We start from the raw sequence: 18,256 nt of genomic DNA, 5'->3' as shown, positions 1-18,256 counted from the left end.
TTTTTTCATAATTCAATAGTATCTGTAGCTCACTAATAGTAACTTTGATTTATGCCATTCAATTAATATTGTACATCGGTGCACAGAAGGAATTCTTTCCAATTTAGTAGACAGAAAGGCTTTATTTACTTTTGATAGGTTGCCTGCATTTGTTCTCTCAGAAGTTCCTTATTTTCTTTCATGAAACAAAAATTCATGAATATTTATTTTATGGTTTTATGAACCATAAGCATATGACCATAACCATAATACAACAATGAAGACTATTTATTGAAAAAGGATGACATTGTCTTACAGTAGTTGAGAGTTTTATTGGTATTACATTTATGTCTCCTGTATTACATTTATCCACTTGATCAAATTAGAAGCAAGACATAAAAAAAGTAAGGATCATCTCTGATGTGTAGTTGAAAAAAAGCTATCAAGGATTTAAAATTTGCCATAAATCCCCTATAGATTTTCAAGATAGATGCCTGTTGCATTTGCTGGGCGTGAGAATTACATTTATGTGAAATAGTTTTAGGATTTAACAAAAGATTAAAGAGGAATTTGGAGGTAAGTTTAGGGCAGGGAGTTCCAGCTGAAATCCTTCTGTGTCTGCTGCAGAAGGACTCGTTCGCCAGCTCCAGAGCTGCAGTGCCAAAGCCTTTTTGTACATCTCGTATACTTTCGCAAAGTCCCTAGCAAGCTGAAAAAGGGACAGACACATCCTGATATATCATTAAATGTACATTGATTAAATTTTAAAAAACAAGGTACAGTGAAACAAAGCCATTTCACTCAAGTTACTAAGCCAGGAACCTTTTCATGAACCTAAATACTAATGGTTGGTTTTATTGCTGTGTTCAAGCACATCCTACGCCTCCTTTGACGCCGAGCCTGCTCCAGAGCACAAGGGAGGTGAAAGATTACAGGGAACAGATCTGCTCCACCCACCCAGTCTTGGGATCTCCTTGGATGGCCTGACCACCCGGGCCTGCTGTGGCCAGGAGGTTTCTTGAGGAAAGCCAGGAATTTTAGTGATCTTTTCTTCTTCACTAGGGTGTTGGGGTGTTTCGTATCTCAAAATGGTGGGAAATGACATGGTTCATGTATTAAAGATCATGGTTGGACGTCCACTGGGAGCATCCATATTATGACAAAGGATCAAAACAATTTAGTGCATACTCTTATGCAAGACTATTATTGTCAGAACGCAGGAGGGCTGGCCAAACTCCAACTGAAACCTTTAATTCAGCATTTATAAAAGTTGGATGTGTTTCTCAGCAGATCCCCCCCCCCCCCGAGGAATAAGTGGAAGTTTAAAGGTAAAAAAATAACACATATGTAGCAAATTATTTACAGGACACTAGATAATGTTTTAGGCAATGAAAAAACATGATTTCATCTTGGCCCTAGAATTCCCAGAGCCCTTTTTAGGGAAATCATCAAAGTGGAAAACAAGGAGAATTCTAGATTGTGTTCAAGAGATTAAAACAGTCGTTTTCTTAGTTGTTATTTTCCAGATGTGTGAGATTTCAATCCCCTATTTTCTCTACTAAGTATGACTGAAGGCTATGATGATGCAAAGAGAACCCTAATCCATCTGAATGACTCTCAGTCAAAAAAGATAGGACCACAATGTCAGTTGGGATACAACATTTGAACCACTTAATTCTGTTACAGTCAAAAAATAAGTAGGGATTAATAATTCGGTTACAATTACATGCCAGGGGCTCAGAGAAGGAACCAAATGGAAACGGATTGAAATCTAAAGCTCTTCTAAAAATGATTATACAAATCTTTCCTGGCATGTTTTCTTGGCAATGGCACAATGGCAGTTTGCCTTCTTCTGGTTTGTTTTTGCCTTCTCAGTCTAGCCTACAGCCGTGTTTCCCTACAACAGAATTTTTCAATCTTGGCATCATTAAGATGTGAGGGCTTCAACTCCCAAACTGAATTCTTGAAATGAAAGTCCACACATCTTAAAGTTGCCAAGGTTGAAAAGCCCTGCCCTGGAGGGCCTCCCAATCCATGCCAAGCAAGTCGGATCCTACTTAGCACCCCAACCCAGCCAAGGGCAGTCTAGGAGAGGGTTCTTTCCTAGCTAACCTGAGCCACATGATGGCCAGAGGAGAATTATCAGGATGAGAGAGGCATCCTGAGCAGGAAGTCCATGCGCCAACCATGCAATGATGGCGTTTAGGGAGAAATTTCTGTTTGTCCTTGTCTAAGACCGGTAGCAAGAAGAAACCTGGGATAGTTGGATCCAAACACTTATCTATGGCTTTTCTCAATTCTTCATTTTGAAATAAAGTGGGACCTGTTGTACAAATGCAGTAGAAATGTCCTGGTAACATGTGTTATATGAGGTAAAAATTCTTAATAGAAAATGTCACACTGGCTTGTGATTTGATGGCTGCCATCTTTTAGGGCAGGATACCAGGAACTGGTTGCCCTCCAGAATCCCAGTAACTTCACCAGGTTAGCATGCTGGGAACTATGATGCAATACCATATGGGGAAGCTCTGTGCTTCCCACTCATGTCATTTCCCAGGTTGTGAAAATGATCCAATTGTTGTTGTTTTTTTTAACTTTTTTTTTCCTTAGAGGAGCAAATTCTGGGCAGCTCAGAAACAAGATTTCCTACATGGGAGAAATGGATTTGTCACAAATTTAATTCAAATTTGGCTACAATTCTAAACTCATCTCTTTTAGTATAGTATAACAACTGAATGGGGCTAGTTTTGCAGAAATAGCTACAGAACCATCCACCAAGTGTATCTCTGCCTCTTTCCATCACTTACCATAGGATGTTTTCTGTAATTGTAGGTCTCTTCCACATTCATGGTTTTAAATCTTAAATTATGAATCAGTATCATTACAATAAATTAATAAGCCACCTGCAATATATAAAGACATTTTATTGCTGATAAAGCTCTTTAAAGTCCCTTCCTCTTTTTCCTACATCAGTAGGACCTTATTCTTTCTGAAGAAAGTTGGGTCATAATATCTCTCATTTAAAAAATAATACACATATATATATATTTATATATATATTTGAAATAAATAAATATATAAAATAAATATATTATACACTTTATAAATAGATTTGTCCTTACGAACAGTGTTGTGTTTCCATCTTAAAAATGCTTGTTCTTTGATCTCACCTCCTCCTTTCTGCTATCAGACTCCAACGGAAGGAAACACAAGCACATCAAAGTGTGCGCTTGGACATATAAAGCCACATTCACGCACATCTTCCTGAGGAGCCAAACATCCAATAGATTCTCCACTTTTATTACCATGCAAGCCCATGAGTTCTCAGATTTTGGATCACCAATATCTGGCAAGTCGCAAAGGACCAGCTTAGCAAGCAAGCTTTCCAACTTTTTGAGCACAATGCAAATTATTTCTGAATTCTTCTGTGCCCGGTTGCATAGCTCAGGATCAATGCTGCTGGTGGTGGTTGTCAAACACAATCTCTTCTGCTCAGAGTGAATGGCTTCCTCTTCTTAGCCCACCAAATTGTACATGTAATTGGAAAACGATCCTATGTAGGGTTCCAAGCTCTGCCCCATCCTGTTGTGCTCCCTGGGGACTCAATCCATCCTTCTTGTAGCCTTCTTTGAAAACGAAGGGATTCAAGGCAAGGGCTTCTCTATGCGTTAACTAGGCTTGCAGGAGGGGTGAAAGGAATAGGTTTGTAGTGCTCCAGCAAAAACTTTGGAAACCCAATGGTGTGTATGCTACACCATCATGTGCATTCACACCCCTATAAGGCTCTCAAGCTGCAGGGAGTATCACCTGTAGCGGAGAAGGTCTCTGTACACTGCAGGCATCTTAGCAGGATCTACTGGCCTAGGTAAAAAATGAGTAAATTTTTGATGTCTCTTAGTCCTGAATCCTTCTCGGGGAGACCCATCTTTGTTCAAGGCAATATAATACTGTCGCTCAGAATCAGTGTGCTTGTAGAGGGTCGAGGCATAGGTATTATACCAGTTTTCTTCAAATTGCTCGCGGAAAACACACTCCCGTGTGAGCTTCTTCTGTGTGAGCAGGAGGTGGGAAGGAAAGAAAGAGAGACATGAAAAACAATCCTGATAAAGGAAGGAAAAATCGCACTGACTCAGCCCAAAGATGACTAATAACTATGATTGAGTGATTTCTATCTTGCCCTCCTTCCAAGATCGAGATGGAAGATTACATTGTTTCTTTCTCTTGTTCACCAGAACTTCTTGTATTAGGGCCGATTATTGTTCGATTATTGCAGTTCTGTGCAAAAAATTAGCCCGTCCCAATATCATGCTAAAGGAATGGAAGCTGACCCAAAACCCTACATGGCACAAAGTTCAACACATCTCCTATGGCTTCTAAACTTCTGGCTTTGCATGTTGTGCCAGCCCAGTCCAATGTGGCTTAAACAGCAAGTTGTGGTTAAAATCCCTTGGCTTATCGTGATCTTTGATCCTACTGAAACTTTCTAATGTGGTCGGTACGGCTTAGGAGCGGGCATCTTCCTCAGTCAACGATCAATGGCAGCAATGTGCCTCTGTTGGAGATGATGGAAGTCGCTTCTTCGCCCTCCTCTTTGGGGGCTGTACTCCCATTACAGAAATTTAAAAAGCAAGTTGTAACTAAAGTGATCCAGAGACAGGATCAAAGAAATAAGAATTGTTTCACCACGGAGCAAGTTATGCTGTGTGAATATTAAACTGTAAGACACTGTTGTTTCTAAATACTACTCTAGGTCCACCAAGTCCCAAAGGAATAACTGCTTAGTTGCTTGTGAAAATATTGAAACTGAGCCCTTGTATTCACATTATTCAATTTGAATTAATTATTTAGTCTTAGCTTTATTTTAAAGACTTAGTGTTTGATGTTATATTTTATTTACATTATATCTGTGTGATTGTTTCTATTCTATTCCAACTTGTTTCGTATTGGACATTGGGGTGGTGTTCCTAGGACCACACGGCACCAACAAAAATGGGAGGGTGGGCATCCCCTCCATCAGGGAAATATATTACATGTTACTTAACTTTACACGGAAGGGACCTGGGTAGATCAGCGGGAAATCTCATCTGGAGAAACCACCTCAAACCACCACTTGTTGGGACCACCAGGAGGAAAGGCAGCTTAGGTGGTTTCCCTATTGAGTAAGCCTGTGGTAAGGGGAGGACTGAGGATCAGCCTCCCCAGACATCACCTCCAACTTGGTACCGTTAATCTCTCCTGCCAAAAGATACTCCAGGAGCAGGAGGGAGGTGTAGCATTCAAAGGGCTAAATGGACAAGTCGCCAGACTTGGGGTTATTAACAGAGGTGGGCAACCTCTCTTGTTTTGAAGTCACATGACTTTTACTGCCCCACCAGGGGGCACAGGGGTAGTGGTTGCCATCAGAGCCAAGTTTGCTTACCCCTGCCCTAAACTTTCCAAAACAAAACAAAACAATGAACTGATTTATGATGGTGGTTCAGTTTTTAAGAAGAAAGTAATGCTACTCAAAGAGAGTTCCCTCTTATAGAATTTTTGGCTAAATTGTAGTTTTATGACTTAGCCCTTAAACTATTTGTGAATTTACTGGTGGTGTAACTTCAGACAGATATTTAACATAGTTTATTGTGTTATCTGGATACATGTCTCTGTGTCTGTTGACTATTCCATATTTCACTATGTTAAGATTTGTAAACACAGCAATAAATCATTCCAATTTGTCTGGATTTAAGTTATTTACAGCCAATTTAACTCCCACTTAATTTGGTGAATCTGTTCTATACAAGTTCAAATATTGTATGCATTTCTCTGAAATTCAGATGTATATTTTTCCTGGAGGTATGTTGAAAATGGCATTTATGCTCTCATGAATCCCCAGTGTGCCACTGAAGGTCCCTGTGGAAGTTCCTCCTTGTAGTAGGAAGCTCCCTCAATGAGCACCCTTCTCCCCATAGTACTTTCATGTGAGGATGTGGCTCAAAGTCCTGCCTTTCATACAAGGTGAGGGGAAAAGGAGTTACGTCATCTCCATTGTGGCTCTGGACCTTTGCAATTTAATCTGGAATTCTTTTTGCAGTTTTAATTTTGGTTTTTGCTACATATTCCCTTTCTCCTCAGGAAAAAGGTGCCTGCAACTCGTGGCTCTTCCCAGGGCCATAAGCACACCAGCTGTCCCATCACTTAGAATCCAGGCACTCCTTCAAATGCCCAACAGATCCAGGTTATTTAAGGGAGGTCATTCTGAATAACATCAAGTTCTGGTAAGTCAGAAAGTTGTAGGAATCACACTTACCGATCCATACAGCTCCCCTCTCTCATTCATTCCAAGATAAAGGCCAGAATCCACTCCACGGATGCTAACCAGTCCTACAGCCAAACTTATAAACTCCAAAATTCCTTTTAGAAATAATAAAAAAGAGAGTTACTTGAAGAATGAAAAAGGGAGAAAAAACTTCACTCTTCTTGAGCAATGAACTTTCCCAAACCATATCACTTTGGAGATTGTACAGCCTTACTATCTTCTCGAGGGTGTGAGGCACAGTCCTTTCATTTTGAAAATTTTCATACACACACACACACACACACACACACACACACACACACACACACACACTAAGCCCATCCACATAAGCCAAACCAAATTTAGGGTGTGTGTATCAGCACCTAAAATTCTCAGCTTCTTTGTAAGTAATAGTAATAGTAATAGTAGTAAAGTTGGAAGGGACCTTGGAGGTCATCTAGTCCAACCCCCTGCTCGGGCAGGAAACCCTACACCATTTCGGACAAATGGCTGTCCAGTCTCTTCTTAAAAACTTCCAGTGTTGGAGCATTTACTGCTTCTGGAGGCAAGCTGTTCCACTGATTAATTGTTCTCACTGTCAGGAAGTTTCTCCTTAGTTCTAGGTTGCTTCTCTCCTTGATGAGTTTCCACCCGTTGCTTCTTGTCCTGCCTTCAGGTGCTTTGGAAAATAGCTTAATTCCCTCTTCTTTATGGCAGCCCCTGAGATATTGGAATACTGCTATCATGTCCCCCCTTGTCCTTCTCTTCGTTAAACTAGACATACCCAATTCTCGCAACCGTTCCTTATATGTTTTAGCCTCCAGTCCCCTAATCATCTTTGTTGCTCTTCTCTGTACTCTTTCTAGAGTCTCAACATCTTTTTTACATCGTGGTGACCAAAACTGGATGCAGTATTCCAAGTGTGGCCTTACCAAGGCATTGAAGAGTGGTATTAATACTTCACGTGATCTTGATTCTATCCCTCTGTTATATAGCAGGCATTTTATATATTGGCTCTTGTAAAGGGTGTGATGAGCAGAGGCAAATCCTCTATCCCATCACTAACAAGAACAAAATTTCTAGAAGCCCAGAGATTCTCTCTCCCTATCCCTGATAGTTTTTTCTTGGTTTTTGATAAATGTCAGGAATTGCAATGACTTAGTACCTGCCCAGAGCACTAGATAGCAAGGAAAGAGTCTATCCTAATATCTTTTCAGTGGCGAAACACAACGATGAAGCATGCTTCTCTTCACTGGAGGAAATATCTACGGTTCACCACTACTCCCCTATTCCTCCAATCCTGTTTGTAGACTTCTGAAAAAGCCTTACAGACTGTGGAGGACCTCAACCCAGAATCTCCTACTTGTAAGAATGAAATTACTAAACTTTGAGTTAAGGAAAAATTGGCAAAAGTCGTATTTATTCAAACAGTAAAATAAAGAAACACCAATTTATTTGCAGAGTTTTTAGGATGTCCAGCCATTCTTGAGAGCATCATTAGAGTGCACTACTGCTTTCCTTTTGCAGCTCTAAGGTTTTTGAGTACTATTTGGAAGGGCTTAATGCAATATATTTCAGGAGATATATAACAAGGCTTTCAGATTCATGAGGCAGGCACAAGAATCCTTGGGCAAACAAAAACATCATCAGGCTAAATCAGGGGTAGACAACCTTGGCTCTTTTATGACTCATGGACTTCAACTCCCAGAATTCCTGGGAGTTGAAGTCCATGAGTCATAAAAGAGCCAAGGTTGCCTACCCCCGGGCTAAATGAACCCTTGGTAGGTGAGAGAATCATAGGATATCAGGACTGGAAGAGACCTTGTGAATCGTCGTCCAATCCCCTGCAGGGGTGGAATCTATTATTATAAGCTCATTCCAAAGCACCCTCTTGACTTCAAACCATGACTGCCATTGCCTCACTGTCCCGGAACAGTTCCGATACCCAAGTTGCCTTGCTTCAGAGAGGGATCTCCTGTCTTTCAACAAGCATCAAAGTTTTTGTGTTTCTAGGCACACTAGAAAGCAGACCTGAACTTCACCTCTGAAGGCACAAAAGAACAGAAAAACAGAGTTGGAAGGCACTTTTTAGCTCATCTAGTCTAACCCCCCCCCCATCCAAGCAGGAGACCCTACACCATTTCTGAGAGATGGCAGTCCAGTCACTTCTTGAAAGCTTCCAATGATGAAACTCCCACAACTTCTGAATGCAATCTGTTCCATTGGTTGATTGTTCCCACTATCAGAAAATTTCTCCTTATTTCCAGGTTGAATCTCTCCTTGATCAGTTTCCATCCGTTATTCCTTATCTGGCCTTTAGGTGTTTTGGAAAATAGGTTGACCCCCTCCACTCTGTGACAGCCCCTCGTATATTGGAACAATGCTATCATGTCTCCCCTGGTCCTTTTCTTCACTAGACTAGCCATGCCCAGTTCCTGCAGCCATTCTTCATATGTTTTAGCCTCCAGGCCCCTAATCATCTTTGTTGCTCTTCTCTGCACTCTTTCTAGAGTCTCAACATTTTTTTTATAGTGTGGTGACCAAAACTGGATGCAGTATTCTAGGTGTGGTCTTACTAAGGCTTTACAGAATGGTATACTTTGGGGCACATGGAAATGCCCACATAGCACCTGTCTGACATTCTTACAGCCTCTGCACCCGGTCCAAAGAAAGCCCATCTGGAAAGGCAGTTTTGAAATCCTTTCCTGGCACTGTGGTAGTGTGCAGCTATGTGATCCTGGGAAAAGATGCAGCTGCTTTAAGGAGCTGTGGATAGGGAAGCCTTTGTTCCTTCACACTCTGAAGCACTCTTTGGCTTCTGAAACTGAAACACTGCAGTCCAACTAATAAAAAACTGAATGTTTCCCTATTTTTTAACAAACTCGCTGCTCTTGGGTCACCGAACAGCACCCTAAACCCATATTGGAGGATGCCCAGAGAAGGAACATCAGTCTGCTACTTCAATTGCTGGGAACATTTTTATATTGTTTCTGAAAAGCTTTTCTTCAATAAATTTATACAAGCACATACACACACATCACATATGTACAGGTAATTTCTTCTCTATTTTCTTTGAAATCATTCTGAGCAATGTTGGTCTAATCAGCCTATATTGCTCTGAGTTTTGGGAGAGGTTCTGAAGGTCCTAAAACAAATCCATGGATAGTCTGAGGCAGCCTTACTCATTGCTAACCTTGGTGATTAAGATTCCAGATCCCAATGGGATAATGTCATACCCAGAGCAGGCTTCAGATTCAAGAAGGGAAACAGAAGTCTCTACAGGGTCTGGTCAAAAATCAAGATGGTGACTGTGATGATATGATCGAAGTTCTCCACCTGGTTGGACATCAAAACAGGCCGAGCTTCAACAGGATCACCATGGCTGCCATCTTGACTTTTTTGACTACACCCTGCAGCCAACCTGGGGGGAAAGGCCGATTCCTAGGGGTTTGCAACATTCAACAGTCAAATCAAAGTCAGCTTAGGTGCCTTTTAAACTTGTGTTCTCTTGCTTTTGCTGCTCTGGGCGTGGCCACTGGGAGAGGATCAAGAATCCACTTTCTCATGGTTTCAGTGGCCAAATGGGGTTTGTTTCCCAAGCCCTTCTTGCTCTTTCCTCCTGCAGCCAACTACTGTATATCCACTGCTCTGTTTCTTCTGTGGAGCCTCTCTGGATTGGCTTCTAGGATTCCTGATGCCTAGAAAGCCTCCCCCACAGCTGCCAGTCATTGTCCCGGCACTAGGACCACTTCGGCCAGCCACTTGCACCTGTCTCTCCTTGTACAAGCTGAGTCCCAGGCCGGGCCAGCCCGGAGGGGGAGGCGCTGGCAGTGGGGTTTCTGAACAAGCTGGATGTTGTACTCGGATCTGCATATCTAAACTTTCAACACCCACCCCCACTCAACAGCTGCTTGGAAACAGGTGCACAGGGGCTGCATGTCAACACTGGAGGGATTGTAGGGGGGAGGAAATCTTCCCAGCAGCAGAGGGGCTGCTGGAGAAAAGAGGAATTCAAACAACGGCCCCATAGGCCTCCCCACCACCTGTGGATCAGGACTGCAGCAGCCTCAGAAATTCTCGTCCCAAGTGAGGAATTGGGCTCTCTCGGGCAAAAGGAGGACACCTTCTCAAGTCTGGGGAATCAAGGCCAGCGCTGGTGCAAACCCTTTTCTGCGCATGGATGAGAAGTACAAGGCAGCATGAGCAACATGTATACATACGCACACACAGACACACAAATGTGTTCCCAGACGTTTGCTTCTGCCAGAAGCCTTCTTATGTTTTGAAGTCCCTCGCCAGCCGCCTCGATCACCTGCTGCCTTTGAAGGTCTGCCAGGAGAAAGGCATGGCAGAGGGGACCTTCAGCCCCTCGTCTTTATCCTCTGTGCTGAGTCACAAAAGAGCGCATCTTGGCAAATGCTCCTCCTTGCTCAAAGCTAATGTCTGTCGTCAAGTCTCCAGGTGACCTCAGCTTCAGCCTTTATCTCACAGAATGGAACCATACCCTGGCCCGCCTTGCAGAATTGTTGTATACCTATATGTTGTACTGTTAGAACACATAGACATATGACTGCTACCAACCATCTGCCCTGCTTCTGCTTCCACCGCCACTGGCTGATGTTCCCTGAGAGGACTTGCCCATAGACAACCAAGCTTCCACTAGGGTTTTGGGATCTCCCCTGCTCTTCCTCCTCCAGGAGAGCCAACTCTGCCCTCCAACAGTGGGGCAAGGGTAGTCAAAAGAAAGGCCACAATAGAAGGGCAGCTTCACCCCAGCTTCTATCTTCTCAGTCTGTCTTCTGTCCAAGCAACAATTGCCCATTTCAAGGATCTGCCAGTCATTTATATTTTGGGGACCGCTTCTTCCTAGTTTTCTATTACTATCACTCTGTCCTGCATTCAGTTAAAAACAAAAAACAATTGCACAAAAACTAACAACAGAACCTTTCTGTTTAAAACACAGAAAAGAACCAGGAGGATAAACTGCTTCAAAAGAGTAGCAAGTTGACCTTTAAAAGATCCCCCAACTTTGAAATGGCTGCATATAACGAAAGAGAGGGCTGCAAGGCATGTTTCCCCCAGCTCTTTTCAAAGAGGGCAGCTTAGAGCAGCCATGTTCTCAATTATGGCACATACTTCCTCTCTCCCACTGCAGTAGCTGGGACTGGCCGGAGTAGAATGTGGCTTAGTGGCCCTGGAAAAGATTCATTGGTCACAGAACTCAAGTTCAACGGCTGCCTTCTTGGAGGGGCTGGGGAAACAGTATCTGCATCCCTGGAGAGCTTTGACCATCCCTGATCTGACAAGGCAGTGACAGAGGCGAAAATACAGATAGTCCCCGACTTATGACAGGGCGTTTAGCTGTGTTCAAAGTTATAAACAACCTCCCTGGAGATACTTAGGACTTGGATTGGAAGTTCCAATGGTCACACACACACCCAGTCAGTTGCCTTTGACAACTGGGCTGCATTTATAGCCATTTGTAGCGTCCCACAATTATGGAACCATGTTTTATGACAGTTTTGCCCCAAACCATTGTTTACTTCCAGCTCAGAGCAAACCACTGGTGCATTTAATGTGATGTTTACCTAACAACTGTTTCAGTTACTTTATGACCACTGTGTTCGTTTAACAAGCACCACAAAAAGGCCATAAAATTGGGTCAGTCACCTGATTTTTTAACTTCATGAATTATGACCATGATGGGCAGGTTCCATTACAGCCATAACTTGAGGACTACCCGTTACTGTTTAGGATTATTAGGCAGTTCCTTGTATTCCCCACTTGCTAATTTTCAGGGTCGCTGCCCTATCTGCCTCCCAAGGAAATGCCCCCACCTATGCCGAGTCCCAATGGCACTACAGGCAATGGGAGATCAGCTGGGCAGCTGCAGCCGAAGGACTCCACAGCAGCAGCGCCATCCCCCAAAGGCCTCCTCTAGACTGACAGTGTTCAAATGGTGTTCTTGGGAAGTGAAGGGTTCCTTGAGAATCATTCAGGGGTTCAACACGACAGTTGTTTCAAAGGGTACGAAATGCATTACTGCAACATAACTGTAACGTTCTTTTGCATTGCATGAGAAGATACGTTAATGGGTTCCTCCCTAGCTCTTCATACTGAGAAGGGTTGCTTGGATAGCTCAACTTTGAAGACCATTGCTAGATATAATGATTAATAGATTTTTCCCCAAGCTGTTCTGGGGCTGTTCTATTTTAAAAAGCAAGTTTACACCTGGATGGCAATCATCTACATAATATTATCTTGCTGACCAGATCAGAGAGACACTCATCTTAGTGCAATAAAGCTCTCAGCATGATGGTGCCTGAACATGAGAAATATCTTCAACAGTTGCAACTGGTGTTAAATCAGTTCAGGGTTGGCATCGCTGCCATCTACATAGTTGGGGGTTGTACAGAAAGACTATATTCCCTGAACACCACTCCTTTGAGTTTCCAGCTGCTGGGAGAACAGATTAAGAATTGGGCTTGGTTGGTAGACCTTTCCACCATTTGGATCTTGCCCTTGAGAAAGCGTTCTGCAAGACTCCTTTTCCCCCTCAACCCCTAAGGATGTGGTTTTCTACCTATATCCAGATGCCTCTCAAGAAAATCAATCAGAGAAAATCAAAGTCAGGTCTAGTGGTTAAAGCACAAGGCTAGAAAGCAAGAAGCCATCAAGCCTCGGCCATGAAAGCTGACCAGGTGACCTTCGGCTGGTCACTCTCTTTGCCCAACTCACCTCACAGGGTTGTTGTGGGGGAAATAGGAGGTGGAAGATGTGTTGGATATATTCACCACCTTGAGTTATTTATAAAAATAATAAAGATGAGATATAAATAAATAAAATCATGGCAAAAAATCTCCATAAGACAGCTTGGCCACCATCTTCCCTCCAAAAGAGAGGAAGTTAGTATTAGTCAGATCACATCCAGAACACTGTGTGCACTTCTGGATATTGTAAGGAAATATGTTAGCGCATTGGAGCATGTCAGAGGAGAGTAACCAAGACGAAATGGGGCCTGGATGGAAAACTGAAGAGGAACAGTTAGAGAGGTTGGCTCAGCTTGAAGAAGAGTAGATGCTGGGGAGACAGGATGGCCAAGGATCTGAAAGGCTGAGATGGAGACAAAGGGCAGGATTGTTCAGAGCTGTTCCAGGAGACAGGACCAGAAACAAGGGGGCTGGTTTCATCCAAATGTTCCACATGAGCTTTTCCTAAACTAAAGCTATTCAACCATGGAACAGACTGCCTCAGACAATGGTAGACTCTGCTTTATTGGAGGACTTGGGGAGGGACAGCTGATGGATTTCTGCATTGGTGGGGTTGAGGTCCAACCCTTCCAGTCTACATAAGCCCTTGGTTGGAACAATGATGCATCTAGGTGAATGGGTGAGTCCATGTACCAATCCTCTGTGATAAATGATCTCTTGAAAGACACATCAAAGCTATATACCGACCCGGCGTATAAGATGAGCCGAGGTGGCGCAGCAGTTAGAGTGCAGTACTGCAGGCCACTTTAGCTGACTGTGTTCAACAGGTCAGCGGTTCAAATCTCACCGGCTCAAGGTTGACTCAGCCTTCCATCCTTCCGGGGTAGGTAAAATGAGGACCCAGATTGTTGGGGGCAATGTAAAATATATACATACATTGCTTACTGGTGTACACCGCTTAGAGAGTGCTTGCACTTAAAGCGGTATATAAGTCTCATAAATAAATAAATAAGACGACCCCCATCTTTATAGCCGGGCCGCATTCCTAGAACGTCGTCTTATATGCCGGAAACTACCAGTATTTCCGGCGTATAAGACGACTCGGCGTATAAGACGACCCCCATCTTTGGCGCCGATTTCAGCGCTCGCGGAAGTCGTCTTATACGCCGGCATTTATGGTATATGGTTATATAGAGCCAATGTCTGCAGCAAAATTTCTCAACCTCAGCAATTTTAACTCAACCTCAACTCAAAATTTCTGGACTTGAGATTCTAGAATTCTCCAGCCAGGGTGCTTTAAGAATTGCAGCCTTCAGCTCCTAGAATTCCATTCTGGCTGGGAAATACTGGGAGCTGAAATCCACCAGTAGTGAAGCTGCTGAGGCTGAGAAATGCTGGTCTATGGGGCAGCTTCTATCTAGGCCGTCTCTGGCACAGCTGTGGCTTGGCAGGCCTTCTCCTTCTGCACAGAAAGCCCAGACGGCAGGAGGCAGTTCCCAGTCCTGGTCCAACATGGTGCCGCTTGGTCCTTCAGTCAAGGGCAGCTGGCCGCAGAGCTACCTGTGCAGACTCAGCCTATCCAACTCTATCCTGCTAGCCTGATTGGCAACTCCCTGCAGGTTGCTTCCTTCTTCCACTTAGTTATAAGCAGCATCTGTTCCTCTCCACAAAGAATCCAAATCCAGAACTCTGCAGCAAGTAAGCCTAAAGACCAGGCTTGGCGTCTCTGAGCCTGCTTTTCTGGCTGAAGGGTCCCTTCCCAGATCCCTCGTGGAGAAACAGGCGGCACGTTGTCTATGCTAACACCTGACCTAGTTCCTTCTTTTAACAGATGGCTGGATCCAGGCAAGGCAAGACAGATGGCAAGGATTTAGCCAATCTTCTTTGAATTGTTTTGTCTACCATTACATCAAAATATGAAACTCCTTCAGGTTGGGGTCAAGGGGAAGTTAGCCAGGTGTAAAACATCTGGTTCAGGCATTACTGTATTTCTAATAATTCATTTGATTCCCAACAGGGATCCTTGAAAAGTTTTCTTGGAAAATAAAATGAGAGACTGCCCAATCTTCCCCTTGTCTTCTGGCAAAAGTGCCCTTTTGACTGGCACTTTGACCAAGGCTGCCATTTTGTAAGTGTGTTCATAACATTCTCTCCAAGTTCCAATCACACCCACTGACCCCTAAAAGTTGTGGCTCTGTTCTTTACACTTTATCAACAACATTGTTTTATCTGAAATCACGCTTAATCTTAGATATAATTAAGATCTATTGAAGTCCTGCCTTGTGGTTTGTCTCTCCCCACTTGGCTTACAAGAAATCCAGAACAAACACCTGGAGACTTTCAGCAATTCATACTACTTCCTTTGAACTACTCAGGGCTGTGGGAAAACAGATGAGGCCGGCCTGCCAAGGCATGGCTGCTGCCTTTAACAAAAGGGAAGGGAAAGTGGAGAGGAGCTGGTAGCCTTGCCAGGTAGTAACTCCGTGTTCTGGGAGGTAAAGCCATTCCCCCTCCCCTGCTTTTCTAGCTAAATTTGCTTCAGGTTGCAGACAGGAACATTTTCTTCATCCCTAAAAGCTTGTTTAAAACCTCTCTCTCTCTCTCTCTCTCTCTCTCTCTCCCTCTCCCCCTCTCTGTGTTTGTGTGTGCGTGTTTCCTGCTCAGAAACTGATTCGGGAGAAAAGAAGGGGCTGAAAACATTCAAAGAGAATTCAAACAACCCAAACAAGGCCGACCTAGTCTTAATAAGGAGGTAAACTCTGTTCCATAACTTACTTTTGAGTCAGTCAACTCAAGACTGAGCTGTACGTGGGTCCCCTTTGTTGCAAACAATCGTGGAGCTGTTATAAAACGGGGCGTCTTGCAAGGCAGGAAGGCAGAACAAACCAGAAACCGTGAGGCGGGGAGAGGAGTCCGAGCGCCCGGTCAGAACAGGGGCCGAGAGCCGCCTGGACCTCCGTTCCCAGGCTCTCTACGGCATCGGACAGCGGCAGAAACGGGACACCTGCACCCCCCCGCCCCGCAGCGCTTCCAGCACTGCAACTGACTCGCCCGCGGAGGCCAAGGGACCCCGAGCTACGCCTTGCCCCCTCCCCGGGGCCTGCGAACTCCGAAACGCCCCGGGCGAGAGAAGCGCTGCGCTGCGCCCACGCTCGGCGTCCGCCCCGTCCGTCCGTCCCCGAAGCACCTGCTGCTTCTCCGGCACTCGGGCCTCCCGTTCTGGGCAGCGGCTCCTTCCCGGCTTTGCGGAAGGGAGGCCAACCGGTCCGCGCCGGCAAATCGCCTGGAGCCGCCGAAGCCTCGCAAACGCCGGGAAGGAGGCCGACCGTCGCGGCGCCTTTCGGCCCTCGGGGCGCGCGGCCGGGGACGCGGAGCCGGGACACCTGCCGGGGGGCGGCGGTTCCCAGGAGGACGCGGGGTCAGTCCGGGAGGCGGCGGGAAAAGGGACCACGCCGGGCGAAGGAGCGCAGCGGCTGCGCAGAGACCGCGGGCGCCGCTCCTTCCCCCGGCCACTCCCGGCCCAGAGTCCCCCCCCCCGCCGACGGGCCCCGGGCTCACCGAAGCGGCTGTGGTCCTGCCGGGTGCCGCGCACGGTGCCGTTGGGGAAGAGCTCCAGGTGGAAGCCCATCCGACAGTAGAGCTGCCGCCGGCGCAGGATGCCCTTCAGGTGGGCGAAGTCGGTGGGCGAGCCCCGCTGCAGCCGTCCCTCGATCTGCCCCAGCCGCTCGGTCAGGAAGCCCGGCGAGTCGGCCAGCGGCGCGGTGCCCAGCGACGACGAGAAGCCGTGCAGGTCCAGGGAGCCCAGGAAGCCCCCCACCTCGGCCATGGCCCGGCCGGCCGGGGGCGGCAGGCGGCGCTCAGGCGGCCCGCGCCGGCTCTCCTCGGGCTGGCCGCCGACGGGGCGCCCGGGCTGCGGCCGGCATGGCGCTCGCTCTGGCCGGCGCACCCAGCCGGCGGGGCCCTTATATCCGCGGGGCGCCCGCCCCCCGCCCCCCGCGCGCCGACTGCGAGCAAGCCCCACCTCGCCACCGCCGCCCTTGGCCGGCCCCGCGGCTCCGGGGGGGGGGGAGCGGAGGGCGCGCCCGGCCCCGGCTGCCCGGCGCGGGCAGAGCAGAGCGGCGCGGCTCCCGGGCTCGGGGTGGGCTCGGGGGCAAGAGCGCGGACGGTCGCCGTCGGGCGGGCCCGGCCGGCCTCTGCCCGAGACCGCCCTGTGGCTGGAGGGGGGCATCGGAGAGCCGCTGCGGCCCCGTCCGTGGGCGCGGCGAAGCGCTTCTCCCTTGCCCAGCAGCCGGCTCGGGCGCCGCGGACTGAGCTCCCCATCAGCCACGCCGGGGCGGTGGGTCGGAGCGAGGGCGCGGCGAGGCTCCGGCGGCTCTTTTCGGCGGGAAGAGGCGCGTCCGGGCTGTGGCGGCCCCGGGAGCCCGCAGCTCCGGCAGCAGCCGCCCGGACGGCGCAGGGTTGGGCGGCGGAGACCCTCCGGCAACGCAGCGCCGGCGGGGTGCCGTTGCCCGCTCGGGCACTAGGCGGCGCTGTCGCTCAAGGCTCGGGCGGCTCCCGCGCCCCGCCCCCGCCCGGGGGCCCGTCGGGGGGTCGCAGCGGTGCGCGGCTGTCCGGCTGCTCCGCGCGCGGAGCCTCGTGCGAAGGTCCGCGCGTTGGGCAGACGCCGGCTGAGCGTGGCTCGGTCCCTCGATGGTGGCTAAGCGCAGGCCGAAGGTGGCCTCAGGCGGGGCTGCGCCGCTGGTGACGTCGGGGCGGGGGCCTTAGGCGCGCAAAAGGCGTTAGGGCAGCCGAGCCCCGTCCCCGGCGCAGAGGGGAAGAACGCGGAGCCTGTTTCTGGGCTGCGGGCCGCGTTTGTTCCGACCTGGGAATAAACCTTCGCGTTCCCCTCCCGCCAAGCAGGCAAGAAGGAGGCCCGCGTGCCGTGGGGGTCACCCCCTCGCCGAAGCTGAGGCGCCCCTTTCCGCGGTCCCCACAGCCGCCCAGAGGCCCCCGCCTTGGCCGAGGAAGTCTCTCTGGCCCCCTTCGCCCCCCCCCGGGTGCCCTTCCTTCCTTGCCGCTGGCCGCCCCCTCCGGGCGCTCCCGAGGAGCCGGGTCGGACTCCGCCCTTCACCCCCGCCTGGCTGCTCCCCCCAACCCTCGCCCCGAGCAGCTGGGGAACGACGTCCCGACTTGCCCGCCCGGGCCCCAAACGGGCGAGACCCAAAACCTGGGTCAGCCTGTGCACGGAATGCTAGCTCAGCCTTTCAGGTCACCCGTTTTGTGCCTTTGGGCATCAGCCATTGTTGTTTAA

The 18,256-nt window shown here is 47.7% G+C and overlaps 1 protein-coding gene across 1 annotated transcript; it reads right to left on the bottom strand.

Moving 5' to 3' along the window:
- Positions 1 to 291: 291 nt before the first annotated feature.
- FGF16 (fibroblast growth factor 16) lies at positions 292 to 16,886 on the bottom strand. Its single transcript, XM_039348021.1, has 3 exons — positions 16,525 to 16,886; positions 6,269 to 6,372; positions 292 to 4,028 (listed from the first exon to the last, which is right to left on the bottom strand). The coding sequence occupies exons 1-3, from the start codon at positions 16,790 to 16,792 to the stop codon at positions 3,783 to 3,785; spliced, it is 618 nt and encodes a 205-aa protein (XP_039203955.1). The 5' UTR covers positions 16,793 to 16,886; the 3' UTR covers positions 292 to 3,782.
- Between the last annotated feature and the right edge of the window lie 1,370 nt (positions 16,887 to 18,256).

The sequence above is a fragment of the Crotalus tigris genome, unplaced genomic scaffold, assembly GCF_016545835.1.
Source record: "Crotalus tigris isolate CLP2741 ecotype Arizona unplaced genomic scaffold, ASM1654583v1 scf7180000018107.405212, whole genome shotgun sequence".
In the NCBI taxonomy this organism is placed as follows: Eukaryota; Metazoa; Chordata; class Lepidosauria; order Squamata; family Viperidae; genus Crotalus; species Crotalus tigris.
Note: the sequence above shows the minus strand (reverse complement) of the source record. Positions and strands in the feature narration are given on the sequence as shown.